We start from the raw sequence: 15942 nt of genomic DNA, 5'->3' as shown, positions 1-15942 counted from the left end.
AGACCAGACCGAGTCGGGCCAGTTTCATTCTCAGGCAAGGAGATGCACCGCGTTAGCTGCAGTTGACCTCGGCTGCCATTAAATGTTTGTGAACATTCACAGCTGATTTGCAAGTTACACAAATGCAGATAAAAACACATTGTGTTCCCAAGGAGCCGTGTGCCTCCGGCTGGGCACGGGCAGTGCCCGTCACCCTCGGCACGCACCGCCCGAGCTGGCTCCGTGACACTGCCCGGGCACACGAGCCAGTGCCGCCCTCAGCCGTGTTCCGGGCAGCGACACCGCTCACCCCGCAACTCCTCTGCCACGGGCTCAGTGCGTGCGGCCACAGTCCGGGAGGGGCTCCTTTAATTGAAACCTGCCTCGGGATTCTGTCTTTAGGGCAGCGCCCTGGGCACGCCAGCCAGCGCCACGGTCGGGCCCACTCGGCAAGGCCTAACAGCGTTTGCCGCGTCTCTCTGCAGGTCTAAACGCGGTGTCGGAGCAGAGCCCGGTACCCCCGGAGCGGGGCTCGGCACCCCGGGGCGGAGCGCGGCGCGCCCCGATGACGCCGGGAGCGGGCGGAAGGGGCGCGTCGCGGGCGGGCGGAAGCGGCGGGCGGGACGATGGGCTCCAGGCGGCGGTGAGCGGCGCGGGCATGGCGGCGGCGGCGGCCCGCGGCTGCCCCCCGGCGGGCTCCGGGGACCGCTCCCTGGCCGAGCTGCTGCTGGAGTTCTCCCGGGCACAGTACCGCGCCAAGGACGGCGGCGGTGCCGCCGCTGCCAAGGTGAGGGCTCGGGGGGCGCGGGGGGCCCGGGGACCGGCGACCGGCGACCGGCGCTGTGAGCATTGAGCGGTGGCTCTGCGCAGGTGGAGCGGATCGAGCGGCGGTGCCTGGAGCTCTTCGGCCGCGATTATCGCTACAGCGTGATCCCCAACTTGCACGGCGAGGTCTGCGCCCATTATCCGCGATACATCGTCCTCTTGGAGCGCGACGCCGGCGCCAGCCGTGACTCGTAAGGCCCCCGGTTCTCGTGTCCCGTCCCGTGCGGCTGACGCCCGGCGGAGTTGTTGTCCCGGGGAGCTTCCGCGCCTGGCGCTCCGAGGCTCCCGCCGGCCGGGGGAAGCCCTGCGGGCTGCGCTAATTATAGCCGGTGGTGTCAGCCGCTCCCGGGACTCCCCTCGCTGCCTGCCGGGGCTGCCGAGCTCCCGTGGGGCTCCTCCCAGGGCTCTTGGGCTTGGTGAAAGCTGCCAAGCTGAACCTGTTACTCGGGGGCTGTGAAGGAAACGGGTGTGCTCCGGGGCAGCGCCAGCTCCGCTGTATGTGGCCCTGGAGTAAACCTGAGCACCGCGTTGGCTCGTGGTGATTGTTGTGTTGCAGCTCACCCGAAGGCTCAAAGTTGTGAGCAAGCCTGTGTGATGCTCTCCCTGCCTTGATGAAGTGCCTGTGGTCTTGCAGCAAGGCCTCTGATGTGGGAAATTAGTCTGCAAATCATCTTGGAGCAGGGAGTCTTATAGGGCTAGGCAGACAAGACAGTCTGGACAGATATTTCTGTCATTCCAGACAAAATTCCAGGTTATTTCATCTCTCCCCACCGTGATGAAAAGGTGAGTGGATGCTGAGGTTTAGTGAGCTAATGGGAAACACTTGTTCAGTTTGGTGCACATCTGAGCCAATACATCTCTGGACTTTGACCCACAAGCTCAGGATCACGTTGGTCTCGCTTCTGGCTGAGTATGAGCTGTTCCTTCCATCTCCAGCCACAGTCTCTCGTTTTTACTTTTTTCTTCAACAAAACATAATGCAGTTTTGCAGTCTTGACTGTGTGTCCATGACGAGAGTAATGTGTTCAAAAGAAGGGTCAACAAGTCCTTCTCACATGTCCAGCTGCTTTGCCTGAGGAAGGAAAACCATCAGCTGGCGTGTAGGCTGGGTGCTGTAGGAGGGGGTCTTTGGAAACCAGCCACAACTGACTGCCAGGTGGGAGAGTTTCTCCCTATCAGTTGGATGAGATTAGAAAAGCTTAAACTCCTTGCTGCAAAAAACAGGAAACTGAGGTTTGAAGCTGTTAAATGCAACTAGGGGAAGCTTTAAGGAAGGGAAACTGAATGCTTCTGCTTTTCCTGCTCTTGCAAGAGGAAAAGATGCTTATTTTTTTTTGACAGCTATTCAAAACAAGAGTACTTACACATGGCGCCCCATTTTCTTCTGTGACCTTTGCAAGCCAGCAGTGACAATTAACTGTATTTATACTGATTCTTGGCAGGTTTTGATTTGGTGTCTGAAAGAGAGTCACAAAACCATACTGCACTTCATCATCACTCTCCTGATTTCAGCGTGATGATTTTTGTAAGAGCTGCCAAGTGATTTTTAGACAAATGCAGGTTTTAGCTTAATCATTTTACTCCTATGGAATAATTATGAAATAGAGACCATTGCACATCTTGTGTTATGGAAGGCAAGAACCTCTTGTGATGGAGTGAGCAGGACACTCCATCCAGGACCAAGTCTCTTTGGCTGCCTCTTGTGGAACCATAGAATGGTTTAGTTGGAAGGGATCTTAAAGATCATCCAGTTCTCAGCCCCGCTGCCATGGGCAGGGATAACTTCCACTAGATCAGGTTGCTGAGGGCCCCATCCAACCTGGCCTTGAACGCTTCTGTTTTTGTCTTTGTAACGTTTTTAATCAGCTGGTAAGATCTACTTGAAGCTTCAAAACTCTGAGAATACTGAGGTGCTTTGGAAGCAGTTTTCACATGTACAAACTCTTTGCTGTACCATCATTTCTGTCAGTACAGCTGCTTCTGGAGCCATGTGGGGAAACAACAAAAAATTGATATTTTTTAACCCAAATCAGTTCAATCTGTAGCTGGGCAGCTAGGGGAAGAAAGAACTTTGCTTGATCAAAGTTTGCTAACAGTACTCTGAAATCCAGGCAGGTGCAGAAGGAATTCTGTGTGTTTTGAACCTTTTTCTTTAGATTTTACTCCCGTTTATGCTGCATTTAACCACTAGCTCCTTTAAAAGCATTACACCTGTTCTTCAGAGCAGCTTCCCCCTTGCTACTGGAGTCTTGATACAACTGTGTTTGTTTACAATGTTCATCTCTTGCATTACTGAGGGTGGTTATTGAGAAGATCTGAGAGCCTTATTTGTAACACAGCCATGACTGATGGCAGAGCGGGTCTCTCCAGTGTGTGTGCAGGCTTCCCAAGGAACAGGCATGGTGTGCCTGGGCGAGGGTTAGGGTTAGGGTACCCAGTAGGGTGCAGGGCTTCCCGCTCACTCCGTGTCCTGGGATCCTGCCAAGCTGCTCAGACTCACTCACAAGTGCTGCAGAAACCTCTCCAGGGGAGTGCAGTGAGTGAAACCTGTTGTCTTGTCTCAGCTCCCAGAGAGGTGCTTCTCTTAGAATTTCTGATCTTTCAGGTATTTCATTTTTGATAACTCTCATCTTCTTGGAAGCAGTGCCATGGAACTATTTTGGTTATACTGCATTTAAGTTCTTGTTTCCCTCTGTATTTGCTTTTGCAAAGGAAACGTAAAGGAAACTGGAGCAGAATGCAGGATATGATATATCTCTTAATTGCATGCATTCATTTAAAAACAGTCCCACAGCCAAATCTGCATCAAAATCTTTTGAGTTTCAAAATAATTTGGTTTTGGGAAGTATACACAAAGGCATCTCTTCTCACACTTGCTCACATTTTCCTGCCTTTCCAATTAGCGCCTTCATGTTCACATTGTTTAAAGAAGATTAGCTTGGGTTTTTGTTCTTTAAATTCTGGTATATGTCAAAAGTCTTTGGAGCTGGACAGCAAAATAATTGTATATGCAGGAAAACATGAAAAACTTAAACCACCACTATGAATTCTGAGAACCAAATCCTTCTATTAAGAAAAAAAAGTATTTGGAAGTCTTTGTTTTCTGTTTCCCTGCTTCTACTGGCACCACCTTGTATAATTTTTTCCATAAACAAATCAATTTCCATTTTAATAATATATTATTTTTTTTAACCATTCCCAGAATGGCAGCTGCTGGTACATTGCTCCACATTCTCAGTGATTCTAAAGTTTAGCAACTTTCGTTAACTCCCATTGTAAAGATATTAATTTGTTCCTAGGCCAGTGTTATGCTTGGTGTTTGAGTTCTCCTCCTCCTCCATGTACTCTCCTTCACCCTGATGCACATACTGCTGTGCAACTGCTCATCTTCATCTGCTCTTTCCATCAGACCCTGGTGGTTTCTCTTGCAGCATAGACTCTCCCTTGGCTGTCCTACTCACCTTCCTGTGCCTCTTCAGGCAGGGGTGGGTCACTAGAATCAGATGATGTAGCTGAGCTGAGAGCCTGTGCTCTGCACGGTAATGCTGGTACTTCTACATCTCTCTAGGGAATTTGCCATGGGTTTATTTTTCCCCTTTTTCAAGTTTACCATGTTGATAATGTTTTAACATCCAGAGATCAGTCAGTTCATCTGCCTCTTCCACCGTGCTCCATTACTGGAAAGGCTAACTGGAAATTCTTGTTAACAGTCTCCAGGTGCATAGCCATGCAGTTTTGTATGTCCAGACTTAACCTGGTTTCTAATACATCACTCTGGATGCTTCTCCAATTCCAGCTCTAGTCTTCTCTACATTGACAGTTCCTCCTTGAGGTCTGTGTAGTTCAGAAGTGAGTTTGGATTCCTATCAAATGTGGGCTGATACTTGGGCAAACTGGAGCAATTTTAACATGTTTCCTGGTATGAAACACAATTCTATTTTAACTCCAACAAGAAAACCAAACAAAATTTAGTTCTGCAGATGCAGCTGACATTAATCTAAGTACCCTGCTCAACCCATTAGCTGATTTAGTTGTTTAATTACCTGGCAACACAAATGCTTGATGATCATGCAGTGTTCAAGATTTGATTTTCTATTATATTTCTTTTTTTCTTGCAAAACTATTCCTCTGATATAGTGAATTCACTATGATAGTAGTGCTGAGCTGCTTTTGAATGGAAAGATGATAGCAGGGAAAACAGAAAATGTATTTTTGTAGACACTGACTGTCCTTCCCTAGTAATCCACGTGTTAGTCTTTGGCAGACCCTACTAGTGGTGCTCATATTGCCAGTTCCTGATGGTGCTGTCATGTACTGTGCATTTCCAAATTAAAAAAAAGGAGCCAGAAAAGTGTCCAAATGTGTTGTACAGCAGCAGAAGCAATTCTCAAAGTGTTTTCATGCTTACTAAGTTCAGAGCTAACTTCTAGGGAAAGGGATGGGATCCCAGCCCAGGGTGTCAACAGCAGCTTTGCTGAAAGACGTGTGAGAAGATGCTGTGTGTACTGACCTGAATCTCTGCCCACTAGGTATGAGAGCACTGTGCAGGTTGGCAAACTGCAGGACCTCATCAACCGGAGTAAGATGGCCAGGTGTAGAGGACGCTTTGTTTGCCCAGTCATTCTGTACAAGGGAAAGGTAAAGTTTCATGGATTGCCTGTCTTTACTGAGAAAATTACCTTTCTCTCTGCCATTTGAACTGTGCAGCCATCAGTCGCTTTTCCAAATGGTGTAAAAATCTGTGCTTAGATACAAGCAGACAGCCTGTAGTAGTAGGGAGCATTTGCTTGAGCTGTCTGTGGGCACATCAGGCTGTTCTCCCCCACCAAATCATGAGCCTTGCACCAAAGAGCTAACTTTTTTTTTTTTTCTCCTATATATGTGCTTTCTGAAGTCCTTAAGATATTTGTCATTTCAGAGGGGAAAGATAATTATTGTCCCTGTTTGTCCCTTACTCTTCCCAGCAGCTCCCTTTGAGTAACTTTCCTCTCTCCAGAGAAGTTTCCTTTGTCTGTTCCTTTGAGAGGCAAGATTACATAAATGGTCTCATGAATGTGTGGGTTTGTCTGCAAGGGATCTGTAAGAAAGTGAAATTAGATTCATTTTTATGTGAATTACTTAAACTATGTTGAAGCCCTGTAGGAATAGTCTCATTTAGAATTTAAGTAGCTTAATTCTGTTTTCTTAGTTGAATTTAGAAACACTGTATGAATAGCAAAATCATACCTGTGACAAGTTTAATCTAGCTTGACTGAAGCCATTGTGGGCTGCATCTGCTGACCTTTCTCTGCAGGAGTGAACTGCCCAGAGTCATCTTGGGACCATCCATAATCTCATCCAGAGGAATGTGGAAATAAGGCTCAAGCAGGGTATTAACAGAGCATGTGTTGCTAAATTGGCAGGAGCTGACTGTATTAATGCATTGGAGAACTGGAGATGAAAATATGATTTAAAAACTAGCTACAGATAAAGGCACTTGGGAGTTTGCTGTGTTTGGAGAACTCAATTTGGACCAGGGTTGCAGGGCAGACAGCTGAGAGGTGATAGCTGTAGATACCAGCCCTTTCTATGTAACCTGACAGCAAATAAGCATGGTAAGGGAAAGACTCCTGGAGCCTGTGTGATTAATAAAAAATCTTCCTCCAGCATATTTGCAGATCAGCAACACTGGCTGGCTGGGGAGAGCTCTATGGGCGCACTGGCTACAACTATATCTTCTCTGGTGAGTGAGGAGCCATTTGTCACTGTCTGCATGGTAAGGCTGGTCAGTGCTGGGACAGAGACCTACACATGAGGCCATACTCTTCCCAAGACCAGTGGGAGCTCTAGGATGGGCTGCTTGTATGAGACTTAGCATAACAGAACAAAGACTGAAACCTCATGTCCATTTCCAGCTCGTAAGAACCTCAGTGATCAAAGAACTTGAGGTTGAATAATGAGTTACAGGAAACATGTAGGCAAATAAAGGCATCCCAAAGGATTCAGGGTACCAATTTCCAAACATTGGGGATGGGAATAATGGAGGAAAGAGGATTAGATCTTGCTGTTGCTTGACTAATCATTGGGAATCAATGCTGCTAATGGTGAGATATACTGGACTGCAGGGAAAGCTCTTCAGGGGAGTAGTGGGTGTCTGTAGTGTGGGAGCTGAAACTTGGCTTAAAAAAGCCCTGCATACCATTTTTGAGGTGTCCTCTGGCTATCAGTCATGGGTTTGACCTGCCCAGGTACTTTACAATGACAAGGAAAGAGTGGGCTACATTAGAAAACGAGATTTTCAGGAAGAGGAAATGTGGGGAACCACGCTTAGGTATGAAGAGAAGACACCAAACCATGACCTTTTTGTTTGTATACATATCTTGTCTGATTGGGGATTGAGTTGATTTACAAAAGCTTCACTTTTTAATGCTTTACTTGCAGGAGGTTCTGATGATGCTTGGGCAGATGCAGAAGATATATCCGAGGAAGACTCTGCGCTTAGGTTTGTATGCATCATTGGGATGAGGAAAAGGGAGTTTGCTGACTGGCTCAGCCATTCAGTTCTGCTCTTTCCTAGTTTGGGTTTTGGGCATAGGCTTGAGACCCATCACCAGGCTCAGGGTCTTACATTCCTTGCTTTTGGAAAAGTGTCTTGAGTATTGATGGCTGGCTGAACCTAGTGTAGCTGAAGCCTGCTAATCTATTGCCAGAGGGAAGGGCTGGAGACAGGAATATGTAGAGCCATTAAAAATGTATTTGAAGTTCTTGGCTGTGTTTACTTCATCAAAAAGTATCTCTCCAGGCTGTAGAAATTGTGTTGTATCTTATGTGCTTGTTGCAGAACGGAGTGAGATGAGGGAAGGGACCATGAGCACAAAGCTTGCAGTGTCAGTTTGCAGAGTCTGCTTGGCTCGTGCTGCTTATGGCTAGAAGTGGTTCAGGGAAGAACTGTGGCTCAGCTGGGAAGAATCAGACTCGGCTTGGTCAGTCTTCCATGCTCACCTTGCTTTGCTCCTTCTGTCTTGCAGAAATGCAGACTCCCAGCTGTTTGACAAGGTCAGAGGGCACGACATCAAGCTCCTTCGATACCTGTCTGTCCGATACATCTGTGACCTGATGGTGGAAAACAAGAAGGTGAAATTTGGCTTGAAGTGAGTCTGGGTTCATTTGTTTTTGTGCAGGCTTTGGTTTGCAGCTAGTGTAGCCCTTACATGTGAATTGCTGTCAGATGTGCACTTAGCATCCTGCAAGCAGTCCTTGGAAGAATCCTACAACAGCATAGGTTAGTTGTTTCTGTAAAGAAAACCCCAAGGTTTTAGGCCACAGAAAACTGAATCAATGGGCAACATAGCTGCTTTCATCTGTCTTCTGCAGTCTGAGTGACCTTTTCCCTGTAGAGCTTATAGTAATGAGACAGTCACCCCTTCAGAAGGGAGGCAGCAACGGAGCCCTCTGTTCCTATGCACAGAGGGAGCTGTTTCTCCAACTTATCTCAGAGAAAAGCTTTAGTGATTTTGGGCTGTACCTATTTATGTGCATGGGCTGAGTAAGTTCTGCCCCTGCTCGCAACTGAGTCAAATCTTAGCCGAGGGAGATGCAACAGGTAGTTTTTTTGGGTGCAGATGTCTGTGCAAAAAACACTTTGTAAATATCTGCTGTTCTCCTCTTGTCCTATGCAGCGTGACGTCTTCTGAGAAGGTGGACAAAGCTCAACGTTATGCTGATTTCACGCTTCTCTCCATCCCATATCCAGGTACAGGAATGATGTCCAGAGGGATTCACAAGGGACAGGTGACAATCTGTTTCTGGGGACTGGGAAATAACTCTTATATGTAAATGACTGTGACTTGCTGAATGTTTCCTATGTTCCTTCTAGAGAAAAACTCGTTTAAACTGAGAACAGTGCAATGAATCTGGATGCTCTGGCAGTGAGTCAGCATTAGGCACTCTTTGAAATGGCAAAATAATTTCTTAGCAGTCCTTATTAATTCAAGCACAGAGGAAAAGTCCCAGAGGTGGAGCTGGTTAAGATGGCCTTCGACATCTCTGCAACTCTAAACTACTACTTGATGCAAAATATATATCTTGTTCTTTGTTATGTAAAGACCCAATTCGTAAGGGTAATTTCTAGTCTAGTGTTCCAGAGCTCCACTGTAAGAAATCTCAGTGCTTGCAGAACAGTTCACCTGAGCCTGCAGTGTACAACAGAGGCAGCCCTTTGCAGCCTGTCTCCCTGGCTATATCCATCCCTGTGCCTAGCAACCACTGCTGGGTCACTCACACTCTTACAGATGAACTGAGTATTCCTGCTCCCTGCTGATGTCAGGCTTGGCGACAGGATCAGATGTGAGGCTGCTGTGCCTGAGGTCTGTCTGCAGACTCTTCTTTCTCCCTAGTGCACAAAGAAAGGGAGAGGAGAAAAAACCAAAACCAGCAAAACTCTGGTGGATGATCCAGACCCAGACTTTTCCTTGATTGCTAGTTGTTGCTCTTAAACATTTTTTAAAGGTGTATTTCCTTTTATACAGAAATTAGTGACAATTCAGAGATGCTGCGTGAAGATCTCTATCGAGTTTGCCGTGCAGGTTGCCAAAGTGTACAGAAATAAGAGTATTACTGGCTTCTGTAGTACATAGCACAGATATGTGTTGCTGCTGCATACGTCACCAGACTTGGAACACGAGAAAGACTGTGTACACAGGTCTTTTGTAAGGCTGTAAGGAATGAAGAAGTGAATCTATAGAGTTAAGCTGCAGAGTTGTTTCTGTGTGGGGATCTGCATATGGTAAGCAATATTATTCAGTGATGGTCCTTCCTCTTCTTCCCTCTGGGACAGCTGCTTTCTTTTAGCAGCTCTTCACTGCCACACTGGAGATAAACCTTATAAAACTGCAAATGCTCCCTGCAGATGTTGCCTGATTTCAGCAGTGCTGGTCCATGGGGGAATGTTGTCATTCTGTTAAATCTAAGGCATACACATCTAAGGATCAGCAACCCCTCTAGTGACTGGCCAAATGCCGTGGTACATTCTTATTGATGTTTCCAGGGTTGCACTGAAAGAATTTCTGTTTTGTAATTTGTTTCTGAAGTTATTCTGAGATCCTGTTGCCTTAGGTGAGCAAAGCAGTGTCCAAACAGAGTCATAGAATTGCTGTGGTTGGAAAAGAGCTTTAAGATCATTGAGTCCAGTTGTTAACTCAGCGCTGCCCAGTCCCCCACTAAACCGTGTCCCTGAGTGCCACATCTACCTGTCTTTTAACAACTCTTAATACCTGCACTTGATCCCCTCATCCAGATCATCAGTAAAGATATTAAGCAGGCCCCAATACTGAACCCTGGGGAACACCACAAAACCTGGGGACCAGATACCAACTGTATTTAACTCCATTCACCACTGCTCTTTGGGCTCAGCCATCCAGACAGATTTTACCAAGTGAAGATTAAGAACTTTCTGGAATGAAAGACATGAGTTAAAATGGAGTATCTGTAGAAGCTTTTGGTATTTGTGGATGCCAACACTTATGGCATAACCCCCATTCTTTGCATGAAGTCATTGTTTAATTGGAGTTAAATCTCAACTGACAGACTGTGTCCTGACTGCATATTTGAGGATTAGTCCTGTCCTTGCATAGATTCTTTTCTTGGTGTTTTTTTTTTTTTTTTCATGGAAGTTACTTGTGACTTGCAGGGTGGGAATCTGTCTCCATATCTGTGCTTGACACAGGGGTGTCTGGGTGGTGTGGGCACTGTGGCACGGCTGAGGTGTGCACAGCACACTGGCAGAGGTGTTTTCTGTAGCCTGCAGGCAGCCGCAGTGCTAATGGTGCTGCTCAGCTGTGACTAAGTGACTGCGGCTTGCAGCAGAGACTTCAAAGAGTTGTTTGAGAAGAGCTGAGCCAAAGGATAAACTTCAGGAGGGGAGTGCTTGGGGGACAGCTTGGAAGTGGTTTTGTACCCCCTTCCTTCATGTGGGGTAAATCCCATGTTTGAAAGAGAAGACTTAAATGTGAGAGAAATCAAGCCACTGCTGACAGAGCCCTTTCTTGTTACCTGCAGCAGATGCCCTGTGAAAGCTGCCTTTCCCTGGGGCTCTGTCAACACCTTCTTTTGGTGGTTCCTTCTCACTCAGCATGTCAAGCTGGTGCCTTAGATCTGTGCAGAAGTCCAAGGCCCTGCAAAACATAGCTCCTTGCTGAAACCCTTTGTTCAGGAAAAAATTAAATCAGTCCCTCAAGCTCCCCATTTGCTGTATTTGGAGTTTGCCCTTTGCTGTGTGAGTGTCTGCACTGCTAAGTGCCCTGGGCTGTTGTTGCTGGAGGCTGTGCTGTATGGTATACTGGGGATTACTGCTCTTCTCTTCCCACAGGCAGCAGTTTTGATTGGTTTGGATTTCTGGAGCCTGGGGCTGCCAGCACTCCTAGTCCCACAGGCACTTCACTTGTTAGATACCAGTTAGCTGAATTGTTGTTCATTATCTCCTTTTCTTGCAGGCTGTGAATTTTTTAAGGACTACAAAGACCGGGATTATACAGCTGAAGGTCTTATATTTAACTGGAAACAGGTACATGGATGTTACAAAATGGAGAGCTCTGGGTCTGAGTCTTGCCTCCCTGTTCCTCGGTGATGGTCTCTATGTCATGTGCCTATTTCTAATCACAAGGAGGAAATCAACAGGACAAACAAAACAGATACGGAATGTACTAAATTATTGATTGTAAAATTCATATGTAGAATAAATGAATCATTATCCTGAAGTCTAGGATGCTTGACCTCTCATGGAAAATATGGGTTGCTCCCAGTTTTGAATTCTGACCTTATTGATAGCTTTGGTTCTCAGTTCTTTCTTCATATTTTGTCTCCGGCTGAGGGGATGGTTGAGTGGGGCAGTCTTATAGAAATCCAGAGACTAATATGCCCAGCTTTCACTGTTGGGAGCACATAAAAGCTCCTCTGGTCCATTAGTCCTTCCAAGAGCCTGAGTTTATTCTTACGTCTTCAGGATTTTGCATCCAAAGATGCTTTGCTGAGATGTTTTCTTCTTATGCACCATTTGGCATTTGTTGTCTTGGTTTTTTTTGTTTTTTTTTTTTTTTTTCTGGAACTTGGTCCCTTGGAGTCATGACTGTTCTCTGACTAACTGTGTTTGGGTTTTTTACAGGACTATGTAGACGCTCCATTAAGTATCCCAGTCTCTCTGACCCAGTCTCTGAATATTGATTGGAGCGAGTACCAGGTGAGCAAAGTGGATGTCTCTGTGGGAGGTCAGGGATGTATTCAGGAAGGATCAGGAGAGGTTTGAAATCTGACTTGCTCCTATTGCTGTAATCTGGCTCACTTTATAGCATCCCAGTGGGGCAAGGCTGCCTGACAGTTCAGAACAGCAGTGGAAATCCAAAAGCTGTACCCAAAAGCTCCGTGGCTTGCTCTGCCCCAAGGCAGCTGACTGTAAAGTCAGACCTTTTAATGTAGCTGTCAAAAATTTGCAATCCATTAGGGAGATAGGTTGCTAACAAAGGTAAGGAACAAGACAGGAAACAGAAAGCAGTATTACCTGTTCTCAGTCTCAGCTCGATGTAGGCCTGCCCTGGGCAGACTGCCTTGGCTGTGGGAAGTTATGAGAGAGGTCAACCTTCTCCTCTGTGAGCAGAGCCAAGGGACTGGACACCTTCTTCATGGGTATGCAAGGTGCCTTCCTATGGGAGAGGAGTGGAGAATCATAACTGGCCATGGCAGGTCTCCACTCCTTACTGTGGACAGCGTGGCAAACAGTAATTGAACTCTTCTGTTTGCTCAAGCTTCAAAGTCTACCTTTGTTCACACCAGGGAGTATCACCTTATACTACTGATTAGTATGCTCTATTTCACACATCAGTGGATCTACCAGGTTTTGTGGGGATTAACTGTGCTGGAGCATGTCACATTTTTGTGCCCTGTAGCTGGAGAACCAGCAGAGCTCCCTGTGCTGGGCCAGTGTTTATTGTCAGTGATGTAAATACTGTTTAAGTGCCAGCATAAGCAGAATCACAGAAAAGTTGAAGCAGAGCTAATAGAACTAGAGCTTGTTATGGCTAGAGACTTGTTCACTAGAATACTGAGCAACCCGTATTTTAAAAAGGATATTAAAAACTGAAGAGGGTGTAATAAATAGATGCAGAAATTATTTGAGGCCTGGAGAACATGCTTCACTCAAAACTGAAGTTCTCAGTCTGTTTAGCTAATCACTAAGGTGATTAATGTATAAGTACATTTTTTAGGGAGAAAATAGTAATTCTAAAGCACTCTTCAATCTGGGGAAGAAGAGCTGCACAGGAGGCAATATCTGCATCTGAAATCAAGCCTTCAGATAAGGAAAAACAGTCTTGCATATTACTTTGAGCATAATCTGCTGGAACATGCTGCCAAAGGAGTAATGAGCTGTCAGCCCTATTTGAGATGCTTCTCTGGGCAAAGATGTTGCCAAGTGTAAGCCTCAGGCTTTACATGGGGCAACTGAAGAAAACTTTCGTGATACAGAGAAATCAGACTGGATAACTGGATGATGCCTTCTAAAATAAGCAGAAGATGGATTGAATTGGGCAGATAAAAGATTTTGTAATTATGTGTTTTTCTGCTGCAGGCTGACTGTGCTCCCTAATGTTTTGTGGCTCTACAGGCTTCACAGCTCAGCAATATGCTCTTTGTCTGACACTAGTCTTCAGTGTGGTTACACACAGATGTGCACATGTGCAGGTGCACGGCGAGGGTGCTTGAGCTTGTGGTCACCACTTGCACCACTAACACTTCTGCCATGAAATGTGTCCCCCTCTGCTTCTTCCTTGCCAGTGCTATCTTATTTCCCTTGAGCTAGTCCCGATTCTATCAAACTGCTGAAATTCCCTGCATCTGCTCATGATGTGATGGTCAAGTGACAAGCTTGGGCTTGTTCTGATGTTCTTCACCTCTATGTCCTGTAGTACTGGAGTCCTCTTGAGTTCAGAGCCCTTCTGTAGTTCTGCTGCTGCTTGGGGGTTACTGAAGAAGTCCGGTGCCTGTCTGGAGGGTGGGTGAGGGTCAGCAGCCAGCTGGGGACATTTTCAAGGACCACAGAGTTTTGAGCAAAGTGCTTGGGTTGTGGGAACAGGCCTCTGCCTTGGCCTGCACATCCCGTCGTGCTGCTGGCTTTGCACACATGGCTGGAATGTGGCTCAGCCGCTTGGAAAAGTGCACGTGTGCAGAACTGGGTCAGTGCTCTGCAGGTGTTTGCTTCCTGTCTGAGCATGGGCTGCTTGCAGCTTTGGGGCTGCAGGCAAAGCAGCTCCTCTGCTAGCCAGGAGGACAGTAGAGATGGCCTTTTATTGTTTTGTCTACCAGGTATCTTGTCCCAGAGTGACTTTTGCATAGGATGGGGGGATTGATACAAAGGGGAAGTCTGTCACTTTGAGGAATGGCCACGTGGTTATTTCTGCTGTGCTGCTGTTCTGGATAGAGCAGCTCTGAACTGCAGAGCAGCCTTTTGCTGTGGCCAGACCCTTACCATCAACATTCCTCTTTCTCCAGAGCTGGGACCTCGTTCAACAGACACAGAACTACCTGAAGCTGCTGATCTCCATTATCAATAGTGATGGTAAGGTAAACTCCTTGCTCCCAGCAGTGTAACTGGAGCAGTCACTGTCCCTGGAAGAACAGCTGGTGATCTTAGTGCCACTGTGGATCAACTCCCAGTACAGAAGTCAGTTTTAATTCTCTCCCTTCAAAACAGGATGATGGTCCTACCATCTCAGAACTCCCAACTCCCCTCTTAGAGAGGGACTTGCTGATTTCTTTAAAACTCTTTTTTCCTGAATATGAAGGGATATCTGAAAACTTAGCCTATTGTTTTACTACTTTAAACCTGAAGAGAAGGAACCTTGTATCTTTGCTTTTTGACTCTTGCTCTTGTTTTGCTGGTTACCTGTGTTTTGTCTCGCCAACACAAGATCTCTTTTGGTGCCTGTTTAAGAGCCCCTTCCACCTCCTTTCACCATGGACACTCCAACAATTTGAAGAGTGTCTGTTGCCCTGTGTGGCATCCCATTCCCTCTGGGCACTGTGACCTAGCACTGATGGATGGAGCCATGGCTGGCTCTGACAGCATGGCTGGCTATAGTCTCCTGCAGTAGCTGTGTTGGGACACACTGCAGGTTTTCTGTAGGGTGTAGAATTTGTGCCTTGTGTGTGCGTCTGCTCAGTGTGCAGTAGGAAGGTTAGTGAGACTGAAAAGATTGTTCAGTTGAAGCTGTTTTCTCACCAGTGTAGGAATAAATTGTGATAGTGGGTTACAGCTGGGTAGGTGTATGTTCAGGGTAGTAAAGTGATGTTCATACCTAATGTCTCTCTGAGCAGCTGTCAGGACCAGGAGAGCGCATCAGCTGGTGCTGCTGACAGCCCAGGACACTCTGAGCAATTTGCTGGCTGCTGTATTTAAGACAGAATGTTCTGGCTGAGCTCTGCTCTTGAGCCTGGGCTGTGGGTACAGAGAGTAGCTTGTCTCTACAGATTTGCCATAAAGAAATCATTACTTTCATTGCAACATCCTTTTTTTTCCTTCTCCTTCCTCCCCCTGGAACAGATGACAGCGGGCTCCTGGTGCACTGTATATCCGGCTGGGATCGAACGCCTCTCTTCATCTCCTTATTGCGCCTCTCCTTATGGGCTGTGAGTACCTGGCTGGCCTCCTCTGTTTGTGGGGCTGATTGCTTGGAGGGTGAGTGACTGTCACCAGGAAGTGGTGGTGGAGCTGTTAATGTTGCGAATGTTCTTTGGGACATGCTGTCATAGGCAGGTAGAGGAAGATGGGCATCCTGGATCACCATGACAGTTTTCAGCAGATCGTGAATTCCCAATTCTAATCCCCAGGGCTGCTGCCTGAAGGCTGTGTTGTTTCTTTGCAGGATGGGCTGATCCACACATCCCTGGAGCCATCAGAGATTCTCTACCTTACAGTGGCCTATGACTGGTTTCTCTTTGGGTAGGCATAATAAGTTTTAGTCGCATGTGCATCCCTGTGCAGCAGGGGAGAAGCCTTGAGGGGTCATTTTGATGTTTGTTCACAGCAAAAGGTTGATGTTTGAGCAGGTCCCAGTGAGCTGGGACAAGAAGGGCTGGTGCCTTTTTTTTTTTTAGCTGAGTGCTCAAGCATCT

The 15942-nt window shown here is 46.7% G+C and overlaps 1 protein-coding gene across 2 annotated transcripts in view; it reads left to right on the top strand.

The window, feature by feature from the left end:
* The first annotated feature begins 261 nt into the window (after nt 1-261).
* MTMR14 (myotubularin related protein 14) overlaps nt 262-15942 on the top strand; it is a 31606-nt gene continuing 15925 nt past the window's right edge. The window contains exons 1-13 of one of the 2 annotated variants that reach the window (XM_053953442.1): nt 262-315; nt 465-766; nt 850-995; nt 5334-5442; nt 6451-6526; nt 7225-7285; nt 7812-7934; nt 8463-8536; nt 11274-11344; nt 11942-12016; nt 14320-14386; nt 15371-15456; nt 15693-15769. In XM_053953442.1, the coding sequence (XP_053809417.1) occupies nt 545-766; nt 850-995; nt 5334-5442; nt 6451-6526; nt 7225-7285; nt 7812-7934; nt 8463-8536; nt 11274-11344; nt 11942-12016; nt 14320-14386; nt 15371-15456; nt 15693-15769 (1187 nt within the window). In that variant the 5' untranslated portion in view covers nt 262-315; nt 465-544. Of the gene's footprint in view, nt 316-464; nt 767-849; nt 996-5333; nt 5443-6450; nt 6527-7224; nt 7286-7811; nt 7935-8462; nt 8537-11273; nt 11345-11941; nt 12017-14319; nt 14387-15370; nt 15457-15692; nt 15770-15942 lie in introns of those variants that run through there. The other variant, XM_053953441.1, reaches the window with a different exon arrangement.

Source organism: Vidua chalybeata, chromosome 12 (genome assembly GCF_026979565.1).
Source record: "Vidua chalybeata isolate OUT-0048 chromosome 12, bVidCha1 merged haplotype, whole genome shotgun sequence".
NCBI lineage: Eukaryota > Metazoa > Chordata > Aves > Passeriformes > Viduidae > Vidua > Vidua chalybeata.
The sequence above is the reverse complement of the archived record's forward strand: the minus strand, read 5'-3'. Positions and strand labels throughout refer to the sequence as shown.